General features: G+C 47.2%; 1 protein-coding gene across 1 annotated transcript in view; it reads right to left on the reverse strand.

The window, feature by feature from the left end:
* Nucleotides 1-15,537, reverse strand: part of LOC148431094 (vitamin D3 hydroxylase-associated protein-like) — a 40,958-nt gene that overhangs the window by 6,703 nt on the left and 18,718 nt on the right. The window contains exons 9-12 of the mRNA XM_088466357.1: nucleotides 8,773-8,872; nucleotides 5,674-5,717; nucleotides 3,824-3,982; nucleotides 1,798-2,092 (exon numbers count right to left, since the gene is read on the reverse strand). Coding sequence (XP_088322483.1) covers nucleotides 1,798-2,092; nucleotides 3,824-3,982; nucleotides 5,674-5,717; nucleotides 8,773-8,872 — 598 coding nt within the window. The remainder of the gene's footprint in view (nucleotides 1-1,797; nucleotides 2,093-3,823; nucleotides 3,983-5,673; nucleotides 5,718-8,772; nucleotides 8,873-15,537) is intronic.

A 15,537-nucleotide genomic window follows, 5' to 3' on the forward strand; every position in this document is an offset into this window, starting at 1 on the left:
CTTCCCGCATGGCTGCCCGACTTCGCGTGCTTTCCTGATGGTTGAGGTAGGCTACCACAGTCAAGTTTTATACTGAATTTAGACCGGCCTGTCCCGAAGCAGATCTTGTGCCAGAGAGAGCGCTCTGTACACTGTTTGCCCCTCCAGAATGTTTATGGGCAGGCGACTTTCCTCGGTTGTCCACCATCCCTGAAAGGTATGATGACCGATTACCACATCCCATCCGCGAAGGCTGGCATCTGTAGTGAGAAGTCCCCAATTTGGAATCTAGAAGGGGCGACTCTTGTCCGGATTGGACGTCTGTAGCCACCATGAGAGGGAAAACCGAACCTCCGGAGAGATGAGGATCATCTGGGAGCAGATCAGATGATACTGTCCGTTCCACCGGGAGAGAATCAATTGTTGAAGGGGCCTGGAACTGGGCATATTCTACCATATCAAAGGAGATACCATGGACCCCAGGACCTGCATTGCTAAGTAAATGGATACCCCCTGATTGTAGAGCAAGTTGCGCAAGTGTAGTATAAAAAGTTTGTCCGCTGGCAGAACAATCCTCTGTATTCGAGAATCCAGGAGTGCCCAAAGATGTACAATCCGCTATGTCGGAGATAGGTAGGACTTTATCCAATTGATGAGCCAGCCGTGTGTTTGCAGGCAGTCAACGGTCAGGTGGAGATGTCGTTGTAACACAACTGGTGAATGTGCCAAGATTAAGTGGTCATCTAGGTATGGCAGGATTCTGATTCCATGGCACCTGAGGTGGGCCACCATAACTTCCATTATTATGGTAAATAACTGAGGGGCTGTTGACAGACCAAAGGGCAGCACCCGAAACTGGTAATGTTGCTGCAGAACATCAAACTGTAGGAACTGCTGGTGGGTTGGAGTAAATCCCCAGGCTCCAATGCCAGGACAATTTATCACACATTTTCCATGTGGAACTTGGGTACTCGGATAAATCTGTTGAGGGGATGGAGATTCAGAATAGGCTGGTGAGACGCATTCGGCTTCTGAATCAAAAAGAGAGTGGAATAAAAACCTAGTTCCTCGTTGAGCCGAAGGAACCGGTATTTTCACACATGAACGCAGCAGGGAGTGAATAGCTTCCTGGAGGGCCAGGGCCTTGATAGGGTCTGATGGGGGACATGTGCAAAAAAAATAGCTGTGGAGGACACCTGAGGAAGGTGAGGGCGTACTCCTGAGAGATCACTTCTCGGACCCAAGCATCTGTTGTTGCTTAATGCCAAGATCAGACGGAGAGTTTGTCGTCAAACTTGGAACCTGGACGTCTGGCCAACCAAGACTGCTTGGATCGCGGCTTAGTAGTCTTGTGAGAACTAGACTGCCTGGGAAAGGACTGCTCACTTGCCTTACCATGAGGGCTAAAGAATAGAGAAGAGGACAGCCTAGGCTTAGGGACAGCTTCTTCCTAAATATGGGAGATGTAGGTCAGTTTTACCCTGGTAGGGTCTTATGGCAGGCTCTCTTCCAGTGCCTCTGCCCATCCTTCGATAGCCTTAGCCACACAGGCCACGGCCATACTGTAGCTGGCCTGCTGATAGCGCCAGAAAGCAAGCAGACTGACTTGAGACAAGTAAAAGCAGAGTAGAACTTCTGACAAAGCTGCCACATGCGAATCAACAGTAGGAGGGATTTCTGACTTAGCACACTCACTATTAGGGAGAGGGTAAAAAGACACTAGTCTTTTTGGGACCTGGAACCGTTGCCAGGAGTACCCCAAGCTTCCCCCATGAGCTCAGTTTGCTGTTCTGATAGAGGGAATTCAGCCTTAACCACCTTTTGACGTTTAAACATCTGGGTTTTTGGCTTAGGGGCCGGCTCATCATCCTCTACATTCAGGATCGATATAACCGCCCTCACTAAAGGAGGGACATCCACTGTTGAATGACAGTTCTCCTTGCCCGAGGGAGACCCAGAGAGAGAACCCTGTGCATCATTTGCCTCCACAGATGATGCATTAGAATCCGAAAGCGGGGTGGACTGAGAGGATGATACAGTCCGCCTAAGTGTTTTAGTGGCTGTCTGTCCGCCTTTTGCTGATAGGCGGCAGACGATTGAGCCATATTCTGCACTGAGTGGACATAAACATCCATCCAAGGAGGATGCATAGGGGTTACTGACATAGTAGGCTGTAATAGCTGTGGGTACCCCATGGTGGAAGGCAGCATGAGGGCTGATAAGAGGTCCACTAGCTGCGTCATAACCTATGATAAGGAGGACGCCAAAGGTGGCTCCTGGACAGGGGCTGGTACGGTGGACTGAGGAGGTGGTACATAACAAATAACACACAGACCATTCTGCATGAAATCCTAAGGGGACAAGCCCGCTGAATAGGATCTGCAAGTAACCAGCACAGGGGCCTCAGGCTCCTGTTTACCCTTAGAAGACATAGTAATAACCAGCTAGCAGCACACAATCAGTGTATGACTAGTAATGCAGAGTGACACATTTCACAAATACAAGTAAATGTGAAGTAATAATGAACCCCTACACGCCTGGTAGTTGAGGGTTTAAATAAGAGCAGCAGGGATAGATATAACTGACGGAACGTTTTAAGACAGTATAATGCACATAAATAAATCTACTTATAATGGGCACTAAATCAACTACTCAAGCCTCAAAGGGCTGGCAGAGTTATAAAGGAAGACTGGACCCAAATCTCCTGAGACCTGTAGCTTCAGAATTAATGGCTGCTGAGTGTCTCCTATAGGCAGGGCCGGATTAAAGGGGGGGCGACAGGGACGATTGTCCCTGGGCCCCCACACCTGAAGGGCCCCCACACCCAGCCATCGGGGTTAAAGTGAACCAGAGGAGACGGAACCAGTTCCGCCTCCTCCGGACACCTAACCCCGGTGCCGCACGGAGACACCAAACGCCCGCTGAGATTGTAACCAGCAGGCGCCCGGCTCCCTCCCCGCAGCGGCAGCCAGAGCCGGTGACTAGAGCTCACACGTGAGTTCCGGCTCAGGCAGTGAACTATGGGAGAGACGTCATGCGTCTCTCTCATAGTGCAGAGGAGCAGTGCCAGCCGAGCGGATCAGAAGGCAGCGGGAGCGGGGCTTAAGGTAAGTATGATTTTATTTTTTTCTCTTTTTAGCGCAAGCGGCTTTTCCACTGCTGTGGGGGACATTACTGGGGGGGGGGACTACTGGGGGCATTACTACAGGGGACATTACTCGGGGGGGGACATTACTACTGTGGGCATTACTCGGGGGGGATTGCTACTGGGGGCAATACTCTGGGGGCATTACTACTGGGGGCAATACTCGAGGGGGACATTACTACAGGGGACATTACTCGGGGGGGACATTACTACAGGGGACATTACTACTGGTGCCACTACCACAGGGGGCATTACTACTGGTGCTACTACCACAGGGGGCACAACTACAGGGGTATTACTACTGAGGGCATTACTATTGGTCACACACAGGAGGCATGACTACTGGGGGCACAAATACAGGGGTATTACTACTGGGGGTATAACTACAGGGGGCATTACTATTGGGAACACTACTACTGTGGGTATAACTACAGGGGGCATTGCATAGGGGGCACTGCATAAGGGGCAACACTCCTGGGGGCACTACTACTGGGTGCACTGCATAAAGGGCACGTAATGGGGGCCCCCACATGTTTGTTGCCCAGGGGCCCCCACAGACCTTAATCCGGCCCTGCCTATAGGGAAGAGGGTGAGGAGGAGGAACAGCTCAGAAGCGGGAAATCTCAAAGTGAGGGATCGTGCTCTGGGCTGGGGGAGAGGATGCCGGGGGAGAGCCTACCTCCCCGCTGCTACACCAACCGCCAGGTGCCGCTGGCCTCTTCATGGTCCCCGATGCCAGCTTTTAACTGCACCTTTGGTCTAGAGGGGGAGCGGATGAAGCAGTCACCCCACTGCAGCGTCCTCTGGCAGATCTCCACCGCCGGAGGTAAGGACGTGATATCACCATCACTCTTTTTTCTTCAGAAACACAAAAGGACTATTTCATTTTGTTGTGGTTTTACGTTTTGATATTACTTCACATATGGTCTTTTATGTTTGTGTTTAAATTTCATATTGTATTCCACAGAGTGGATCATCTCTAGAAAAGGAAAAACCTCCATATCAACGACCTCCACGATTTAAGTATAATTTTATCTGTATCGCCTTAGATCTTTTTTCCCATTGCTTTTTAATTCTCCCCCTGTAAGTGCCTAAACCTACCCCCCCTCCCCGCTCCCTAAACCTAACCCTCCCGGGGGGGTGACTAGCCCTAACCTACCCCTGGGGTTGCCTAACCCTAAACCAACCTTCCCCTAGCCTGACCCTAACCCTCCCAGGGGGGTGTCTAATCCTAAATCCCCCCCAGGAGTCCCTAACATAACCCCCTCCCTGCGGCTGTCCGCACCCTGCGCCCGGCTTACCTTCGTTCGGTGTGCCAGGCGTCAGGATCCCAACGTAGGGATAATGATAGGCGGCAGGATTTTGACGCCTATCATTAGTCCCTTGGCGGGATATGACAGTCGGGAAGCCGGCGGTCGGCATTTCGCCCGCCGGCTTCCTGACTACATGCATTTTAGACTGGTCTTAAAAATATCCGCATGTTTACACCATGTATTCTCCAATTCTTTTACTGTGTAAGCCCCAACCACAATGGTCAGTAGACAATTCCTCATACCACCCAACATTTGCAAGGGTCGCACGTAAATTTGGGGGCCTTGTCATACGTCACGCCCCCAATCTTAATCATGCTGGGGGCCTCCTTCCACCGCTGCTCTGCTATTTCTTCCATAGCTGTATCCATAGATTTATCACTCCCTCTGTATCATACATGCCTACTCTCCCGGAAGTCGTGGGAGGCTCACGATTTTTCGGGTAACTCCCCGCACACCCCGTAGAGTAGGCACTTCTCCTGCATTCCTGCCCACTTCCTAGTGAAGTAGGCAGAATGGGGGAGAATTTCTAGAGCAAACGTGGATTCCCGTGTAGGGGGCGAGGCTTAATGACGCTATTCTGCAATAATCAAGTAATTTGGTCCCGCCCCTATTTAAATTTGCACCAAGGACACAGAGTGTGAGCGGGTGGGAATTTATGTGGAATAATCCACCAGGGTAATATATCTATGTAGAGAAAAGTGATTGGACACTGACAGGACATAGATAAACAATATTTTATTGACGTCAGTACTTTGTAGGTCCACCACGTGCAGTGATTACTGCAGACACCCTTCTTGGCAAACTGTCTGTCCACAAGTTACTGGATAACAGCAGGGGGTATGTTTTGCCATTCCGCCTTATGTACACTGACCAACTGTGACACTGAAGAAGGTCGAGTCAGCCTAGAACGCACCCATCGTTCTAATTCGTCCCAGAGGTTCTCACTGGGGTTAAGATCTGGAGTCAGAGGTGGCCAGTACATCCAGGTTACCACATTTTCTGTATACTAGTCCAGCGTCACCCTGGAAACATGGCAGGTGGCATTGTCATCCTGATAAAAACATTCATTGCTTCTGTAGAACTGCCACAATGAACATCTTTATACTTCTCAGAGTTAATGTGACCATGCACGGACCCATGCTAAACCAGCTGCAATGCAGAGGTGTCCAATCACTTTTGTCTACATAGTGTACATTGTATATGAGAGATAATCTGGAAGAGCACACAGGGTCTTACCTTGCACCAACACTGGAATTTAGAAACCTGGAAATCCTCGGATACTGGAAATATTTAAAATAAGATTTACGTACAGGGAAAAAATATCAGCATCACTATAAATTTTAAAATATTTTATCTTCAAGTTAATATTAGATGCCGCATTGCAACACTGAGTTCTATGTACTATACAGATGGTTCAGGATCTGCTCTGAATGCTGAAGTTTTATAATCAGTGGCTATGTAGCTAACCAACAGCGGCCAAATATCTGGAGACGGAACCAGTTACGCCTCCTCCGGCCCACCTCAGCCCAGCGCCGCAGGTAGGCTCCATTTGCTGGGCGCCCACTGATATTCTGTTACCAGCGGGCGCCCAGATCTTTCCCCACAACAACACTGGCAGGTGGAGGCTGGAGCTCACTCCAGAGCTCCGGCTTCCAGCTCCTGAAGTGTGCACTATGGGTGAGATGTCATGAGGTCTCTCCCATAGTTCCGAGGAGCAGCCTGTTGAATGGCCGGGGATTCAGGTGCGGTTCTTATGGTAAGTATTGTGTTGGGGGTTTTTTGTGTGTAAGCAGCATTACTACTGGGGGCATTACTATTGGTATCACTACTACAGGGAGCATTACTATTGTGGGAACTACTACAGGGGGCATTATTATTGATGGCATTACTATTGGGTGCATTACTATTGCAGGCATTAATATTGGGGGCACTACTACAGGGGGCATTACAGCTAGGGGCATTATTATTTGGGAATTACTATTGGGGGTACTACTACAGAGAACATTACTACTGGGAGGCATTACTACTGGGGGCATTACTACTGGGGGCACTACTACATGGGGCACTGCATAGGGGGCACTGCATAGGGGGCACTGTATAAGGGGCACTACCACTATGGACACTGCATAAGGGCCACTGCCACTACTGGGGGCACTGCATAAGGGGCACCACTACTGCAGGAACTGCATAAGGGGCACTACTACTGTCGGCATTATGTGTATTAGGGGCACTACTACTGTGGGTATTGTGTATACGGGACATTACTTTGGGTTAAAAAGTTAAAATGCCCATTGGTCACAACTTAATGTACCTGCTGCTTACACACCGCTAATTTCTTCTCATGGACTCAAGGTCTAAGGATTACTATTGGGGCTAGGAAACCCATGTCAGGGGCATTATCAAAGTGTCACTTAGGATTTTAGCGAGTATTAAGTGAAGCAATAAAACATAACATATTCACTTATGTAACCATTGTGTAAACCATTGTGTCTGCCGGAGCAATGACAGATTTTCGGAATTATGCTGTAGAGTGAGAAAGTTACTAATCAGTGTTAGGGCACCTGGGCGCACTTACCAAACACAGGGACAGGGGTTGGGGGACAGGAGCAGTCTGTTTCTTTACAGTAGTATTCAGGTTATGGGCTTTTGCTAGATATGTTATATATTCTCATATAGAAAAATCATTTATTAATTAGTGGGATAAAAGTATAGCTACAATATGGGGCCTGTTTATTTATTATCAGGTTTTAGACCCAATAATTAGAAAATGATTATTGCCAATAAGGAATGATGTACCGCATGCATGTATTTAAATGCACTCGCAGGAATCTGTCCTTGCTGATTGTAAAAGTAAAGTGATCACTAATGTGACCACTTTGCTTTCAGTTTTCGGGACGTTAGCTACCAGGGCCAAGCTCTGGAATGAATTGCTCGTTTCCGCATTATTTAAGGAGAAATTTGATTGATGAATAGAGTTCTAAGGAACCTATTCATCATCACTTAATTTTTACAAAAGTTGTAAAAATTAAGTTATTGGGCCATTCATTAAGGAGGTAAAGTAGGAGATATCACAGATATCTCCTACTTACCTTCCTCTGGCGGAATGGCCCGCTGTCCCCATACACTAGTAACACAGATATCTCCTACTTACCTTCCTCTGGCGGAATGGCCCGCTGTCCCCATACACTAGTATCACAGATATCTCCTACTTACCTTCCTTTGGCGGAATGGCCCGCTGTCCCCATATACTAGTATCACATATATCTCCTGCTTGCCGTCCTCTGCCGGAATGGCCCACTGTCCCCATATACTAGTATCACAGATATATCCTGCTTACCTTCCTCTGGCAGAATGGCCCGCTGTCCCCATACACTAGTAACACAGATATCTCCTACTTACCTTCCTCTGGCGGAATGGCCCGCTGTCCCCATACACTAGTATAACAGATATCTCCTGCTTACCTTCCTTTGGCGGAATGGCCCGCTGTCCCCATATACTAGTATCACATATATCTCCTGCTTGCCGTCCTCTGCCGGAATGGCCCGCTGTCCCCATACACTAGTATCACAGATATCTCCTGCTTACCTTCCTTTGGCGGAATGGCCCGCTGTCCCCATACACTAGTATCACAGATATCTCCTGCTTACCTTCCTTTGGCGGAATGGCCCGCTGTCCCCATACACTAGTATCACAGATATCTCCTGCTTAAATTCCTTTGGCGGAATGACCCGCTGTCCCCATACACTAGTATCACAGATATCTCCTGCTTATCTTCCTCTCGCGGAGTGGCCCGCTGTCCCATACACTAGTATCACAGATATCTCCTGCTTAAATTCCTTTGGCGGAATGGCCCGCTATCCCCATACACTAGTATCACAGATATCTCCTGCGCGGAATGGCCCGCTGTCCCCATACACTAGTATGGGGACAGAATTCATCAAGCACCATAAATACAATATTTTCAGAGCTTGATTGCTGGAGCATTCGCCATCTTCCGTATGGGAAGGAGTCCTGGGTCGTGAAAAGGGATCCTTTCGGATGTCGGAGCTCTTGTGTGCATGCGTGACCTGCTCCGAGAGGAGCAATGAAAGTGTTCGGGAAGACAGCTGATTTGATGAATTCCTCCGGCGCTCTCGTCGAGAAGAAACGTTAACTGTCGAAGTCCGTTCGGACAATGATAATTAACATATTGAATAGACCAATTAGTGTTTATAATTATGTTGTGTTTTTTTCATTTTTGTTTATATTGAAATTGTCCGTGTTAAATTTAATTAAGTTCACAAATTTACTTACAGTAAGAATTGTTTTTTTTTTTTGTTTTTCGTATCTACATACTATCGGCCGGAAAATGAAGCCCAGGATCCTCTTCACCACGTCGGGCATCTTACAGAGTTGTGCGCATTCCCCCAGGTTGGGGTCTATGAAGTTGTTCTTACTAATAGAAATAAAATACAAGGTGGTTATTTAAAGTGGCCCCATTTATTCACTACCCCTGAAATGCATGAGTTTTCCGAACATTCCAGGAGAGTGGGCAACTTACGGACAAAGGTTTTTAGTTTCCCCTGCCTATACATACTATGCCAGGTTATCAGCCCCCGCCATCTTTATTAGCCCCCCTGCATTTCCTGATCACAGAGGTCATGGCATCAGAGACTGCCCCACAAACGCTGGCCAGGATTTTATTATGGATCCGTTAGAGTGCTGCCTCATGTGCACAGCACTCTAGAGCTTCAGCAGTCCCACAGCTGAACATTTAGTTCCCTGCTGACTATAGGCCGCATAGGGGAGCAAGGCCAGAAAGCATCACAGGTGGCCACATGGTGCCTGCAGACAGTTGAGGCCCCCCGTTGATAGTTACACCGATTGTCATAAGATATTCTTTAAGAGCTCTGCTAGGGGGGAGATGCTGAGCAAAGATCCTTATGCACATCAACTCATCGTAACATAAAGGGATTCTCTCCCGCTTTCCTAAGTGCCCTCCAGTCTGCTTACTGCAATGTTATCTATATATAACTAGAGAATTATCCTCATCCCTGTGCTCTGATCCATTGGAGATTCCATTCCACAGCTGGCAATATTCTCATATTATTGGCTCTGTCTGAGGTAAAAAAAACACCAAATAAATAAAAAATACTTAATTTCTATATATACTGTATATTGTTAGAGGTGTCCAGCATGGAATCTGGTATCCAGAACATTAGGTAAATCCAGAAAAAGTTCCTGTGACTGAGGACAAATTATGTGATAATTAGGGATGCAATCGGGAAGCCAGCTGACATTAAACTGACAGCTGGCTCCCGACTGTCATATCCCGGCGAGGGTGAAATTCCCGGCGTCTAGATGTATACGCTGCTCATTTCCCCGATGCCGGGAGACCGGCGTCCGGCATCCCGATCGAAGGGATGCTGGGCGCCGCGAGCGGACAGCCGTGGGGGGGAAGGGTTAGGTTTAGTGCACCCGGGCGGGACTTAGGGTTAGGCACCCCCCCGTGAGGGTTAGGGTCAGGCTAGGGGGAGGGAGGGTTAGGCACCCCCCCGGGTGACTTAAGTTTAGGCAGTGGGGAAGGGCTGGTTAGGGTTAGGCACTTACGGGAGGATTAGGGTTAGGCACTTGGGGGGAGGTTAGGGTTAGGCACCCCTAAGGAGAGATCCTGTCAAGGTGTATGACTTCCCCTTATTCCCTTGTAGAGCAGTGCTCCTCACAGTGACTGTAGGAAGATGTGATAATTAATCCTGTCAAGGTGTATAACTTCCCCTTATTCCCTTGTGTAGCAGTGCTCCTCACAGTGACTGTAGGTGGATGTGATCATTAGTCATATCTGGGTGTACAACTTCCTCTCATTCCCTTGTATAGCAGTGCTCCTCACAGTGACTGTAGGAAGATGTGATCATTAGTCCTGTCTGGGTGTACAACTTCCCCTCATTCCCTTGTAGAGCAGTGCTCCTCACAGTGACTGTAAGAAGATGTGATAATTGATCCTGTCAAGGTGTATGACTTCCCCTTATTCCCTTGTAGAGCAGTGCTCCTCACAGTGATTGTAGGAAGATGTGATCATTGGTCATGGCTGTGTTTATGACTTTCCTCTCATATTTTTATGTTTTCTCTTGGTTTTTCCATACTTTTGTCATATTATAATTATAAATATGACAAAACCCTTTTTATTTTTTCTGTTCTTTTTCACTTCAATATGAAAAGGGGGTCTATTTACTAAGCTTTGTTAGGAGATAAAGTGAACGGTACCTTACCACCGTTCACTTTGGCCCGTAATCAATTTGAGCCGAGCTACGGCCCGGACTTAACGCTGCCTTCGCCTGTTTTGTAGGCGTTAAAGTATCGCGCGCGTGCCCGCGTATCCCCGTATTCAATTTGAAAGTAGGCGAAAACGGGACCTGGCGATACTTGGATCGGCGTTAAAAAAACTGGAATTTTCGGGAAATAATCCTAGGACCCCCCCAAAAGATGTCCAGACATGGGGGATCACTATGGGTACCCCCGTTTTTGACTGCAAAAGAAAAATCGGGTTTTAAATAGCCGCTGCAGGTGTTTTTTTTCTTGACTTTGAAGAAGTGATGCAGAAGAGCACTTAGCTAATTTTTTTCGTTTTTAAAAATGGTCCCATCAAATTTGGGGTACATGAAAATGGGTACTAGCATATTTTTAAGTCCCAAAACGCATTTTTATAAATTCTGCAAAAATGCACCTGCCACGGCTATTTGAAACCCCGACTTCCTTCAGGAGTTAAAAATGGGGGTACCCATAGTGATCCCCCATGTCTACACATGTTTGGGCGATTCACACCACGTAGGAACTGTCAGTAGCCGGAGCCAATCAGCGGCCGCTCTACAGTCAGTGCAGCCGCTGATTGGCTCTCGGGAAGTGCCAGCTCCATGCATGTTCCGTCAGCTGGCATTCGGGAGCTATCAGTATGTGTGGCAACACACATACTGATAGCTGTTGTGTGGGTCGTGTAAACTCGTTTTTTTGTTTTGCTAAGTTCCTGGATTACTGCGGAGACCGGCGCCAGAATATAGGTGAGTATGAATTTTTGCAGACCCATTCATTGAGGACAATCTACTGGACAAGGGGACAGACACATCTGGTATAGGTAAGTATGTGTGAATGGGTAGGTGTGTGTAATAAAGTTATACTGTCACGGTGTGTGTGTTTTGTCTTTTTTTAACTATTTATTTTACAGTGAAGTTACAGGTGCCGCATGTCTGCTGGCACTTGTTGTTCCTCAAGTGCAAAATGGCAGGCATGCTGTCACTTGTAGTTCCACTGTAAAACACAATAGTTTTACATTATTTGCCCCCCCCATTACATCCATACCCACCAAACCAGAGGTATGGGGAAGAGCCCCAGGCTTCAGCGTAAGCCTGTGGTGCTCGGGAAGGGGGGACCCAGAGATCACCGGCTTGCGCTGACCGATTTGGGATGCTAATGCTTTGGACCTGGAGCCCCGGTGATTGGGTCTCCTGGCTGTGGCATTACACCCCAGTCGGTTGGGTCTGGTGCAGGTCTTAACTATAGGGGGATCCCCACGTTTTTTTTCCAACTATATTTAAAACCAGAACTGGTCCCTGCAGCCTTGGGTTGGTTTCTAAAATACGGTGGAACCATACACAATTTGTTCCCCATATTTTTAGAAACCAGCACTGCCTGGCAAGCCTGGGGCTGGTTTGGCTTTTGGGGGGGAACCTTATGTAATTTTTTTTGTAAATTTTTACCCCGTTTTTTTACAGGTTAAACAAAAGGGGAATTTTCAGGAAATATTCTAGGGAACCCCCTAAAGATGTGCAGATATGGGGGATCACTATGGGTACCCCCATTTTTAACTCCTGAAGGAAGTCGGGGTTTCTAATAGCCGCAGCAGGTGCATAAATGCGGCTTTGAATAAGGTGATGCAGAAGAGCATTTAGAAGTTTTTTTAGGGCAAAACAACTATGCCCATCAAATTTGGGGTACTTGAAAATGGGGTTCAGCATATTTTAAACTTGCTAAAGTGACTTAAACAAATCGTGAAAAATCCACCTGGCGCAAACACCTGCAATCAAAAAACACATGGGGCATACTTGGGGACCCCCCAGAGTCAAGTTCTCTAGTTTTTAAGTTTGTGCCCCAACTTTTTTTTTTTCGCCCCCTTTTTCAAAGTAAATTTTTGGGGTGTCCTTAAGTTTTGTTTTTTTTACACAGATTACCTTTGGGGGACTGACTGAAGGCTGCACGGCGTTTCTCGAAACGTTGCACCCCAAAACCCCAATTCTGCACTTTTTACCGCCTGTCATTCATAGGCGATACTTTACCGCCTAGGCGGAAAGTCTTTGAAGTTGAATACGGGGTAAAACCAAAACAGGCGATAATGACGTCATCATCAGTAAATTACTGCGGATCCGGACTTAACGCCTCAAATTGAATACGGCCCTTTATCTCCTAACAAAGCTTAGTAAATAAACCCCTATATAACACAGAGCAGCATTTTCATGTACCATACCCTGACAGTGATTGTTACCAGCCAATTGTGCAGACATCACATAAATGTACTTCATACACAGTCTAATTAATGTTCGCATTTCACTTTTTCAGATAATTGCTGACTACAATACTTAAATACCTGGACATGGCTTAACTGTGTATAGTGTGCATGTTCTCTTCATGTTTGCATGGTTATCTCCCACAGGCCACAAACATACTGAAAGGTTAATTGGATTCCTTCTAAATTAACACTAGTCTCCATGTGTGTATGTTAGGGAATTTAGGGGGAGATGTTTCAAGCCGCAGAGTGGGATAAAGTTACGCAACGCAACCGGTCAGCTCCTGTCATTTATCTAGTGCAGCATTTGAAATGTTAGATGCTGATTGGTTGCATTGGGCAATTACACCACTTTATCTACAGTGGTGCTTGGAAGTTTGTGAACCCTTCAATATTTTCTATATTTCTACTGAAATTTGGCCTAAAGCTACCTCAGATTTTCACACAAGTCCTAAAACTAGATAAAGACTAAAGCAAATGAGGCAAATAAATTAAACATGCTAATTTTTAAATTTTTTTGAGGACAATGATCCAATATCACAGTTGCAAAAGTATGTGAACCTTTAAGCTTAGCAGACAGGGCCGCCTTCAGATATCATGGGGCCTGGGACGGGCCAAATAGGCAGAGCCCCCCCAGCCCCCATTATACAGAGCCTCACCCTTCCCCGAGTAATCTCCCTCCCTCCTCACAACGAGGGCCCCGGGGCCTTCCCACCCACTACTTTTTCCCTGTTAAATTTACATTTACTGACAGGCGCCACCTGCGCCCAGTACTATATCCTCTCCCTACCTCTCCAACCGCCCGCTGCTGTTGCAGTGTTTATGGATGCTCCCGTCTGCTCGATTGTGTTATTGGTTAGCAGCACAGAGCAGGCTGGGAGCATCCACTCTGCCTGCCTCCAACAGCCAGCCACATACATAGCAGCAGCGACGGGCGTTTGGAAAGATAGTGAGAGGGTATATTGTAGTAGTGGGCACGGGCGGCCGCGGACCACCAGCCGAGCCTGTCAGTGAACGTAAGTTTAGCAGGGTGGAAATAGTGGACAGGCGGTAGGAGGAGCGGTCGGGCCCCCAGAGTATCCGGGCCCGGGACTCCAGGCCCGGCCGTCCCCCTTGATGGCGGCCCTGTTAGCAGATACTGTATTTTGAAGGTGAAATTAGAGTCAGGTATTTTCAATCTATTGGATGGCAATCAGGTGTGAGTGGACAACTTATCTTTTTAAAAGAACAGGGATCTATCAAAATCTGATGATCACAACACATGTTTGTGGAAGTGTATCAGGCCATGAACATAGGAGATTTCTAAGGACCTCAGAAGAAGAGTTGTTGATGTTCATCAGGCTGGAAAATGTTACAAAACTATCTCTAAAGATTTTGGACTCCATCAATCAACAGTCAGACAGATTGTGTACAAATGGAGAAAATTCCAGATCATTATTACCCTCCCCAGGAGTGGTCGGCCAAAAAAGATCACACCAAGAGCAAAGCCTCAAATAGTTTGCAAGGTCACAAAGGAACCCATTGTAACCTCTAAACAACTGAAGGCCTTTCTCACGATGGGCTAATGTCAATGTTCATGAGTCCACCATCAGGAGGACACTGAACAACAATGGTATGCATGGCTGAAAAAGCAAAAAAAATGAACATTGCTGCCCATCTGCAATTTGCTAAAGATCACCTGGACAAGCCTGAAAACTATAGGAACAATGGCCCTCATTCAGAGCCACTCGCTATTTGCGGTCGTTCGTTCTAAAACAAGGGGTGGCTATTCAAATGATCCGTTCGCAAATTGCAGTCTGTTCACACCTCTAAGTCTGAACGAACGAGCAAAACATACGCTCGTTTATTTGTTAAAAACGCCCCCTGGCCGCTCGCACCATACGTCATGTCTGCTATTTATTAGACTAATTGAGTACATCGTACAGCGTATGAACTGCTCGCTATTCTTGTGGTTGGTTTTTTCAACCACTATTTTGCGAGCAGTTCTGAGTTAAAAAAAACCAAGTGACGTGGTCAATGACGCTGCTGTATTAATTATGCACACCGTTAAAACGCCCGTTTTGACCTTTAAGCACGTCTGCGTTCTGATCTCCACTCCCCGTTTACAAGCACCTTCCCCTGTTACCACCCACATATGCCTCATTCTGTCACTCAAAATAGCAGGCACTCGCTATATAGCGTACAAACGATTTTCAGCCGCACTGACTGGTTCGCGCATGCGTACTAAAAACCGTACGCATGCTCAGATGTGCGAACATCGCTCGGAACGAGCGTACGGCCGCTAGCGAGCGGCTCTGAATGAGGGCCAATGTTTTGTGGACAGATGAGTCCAAAATAGAGCTTTTTGGTTTAAATGAGAAGCATTATGTTTGGAGAAAGGAGAACACTGCATTCCAGCATAAAAACCTCATACCATCTGTGAAACACGGTGGTGGTGGTGTTATCATGGTTCGGGCCTGTTTTGCTGCATCTGGCCCAGGACGACTTGTCATCATTGATGAGACAATGTATTCTGAATTATACCAGAATATTCTAAGGAAAATGTCAGGACATCTGTCCATGAGCTGCGT

The sequence above is a fragment of the Taudactylus pleione genome, unplaced genomic scaffold, assembly GCF_031769625.1.
Source record: "Taudactylus pleione unplaced genomic scaffold, aTauple2 ptg002904l, whole genome shotgun sequence".
Taxonomy (NCBI): domain Eukaryota; kingdom Metazoa; phylum Chordata; class Amphibia; order Anura; family Myobatrachidae; genus Taudactylus; species Taudactylus pleione.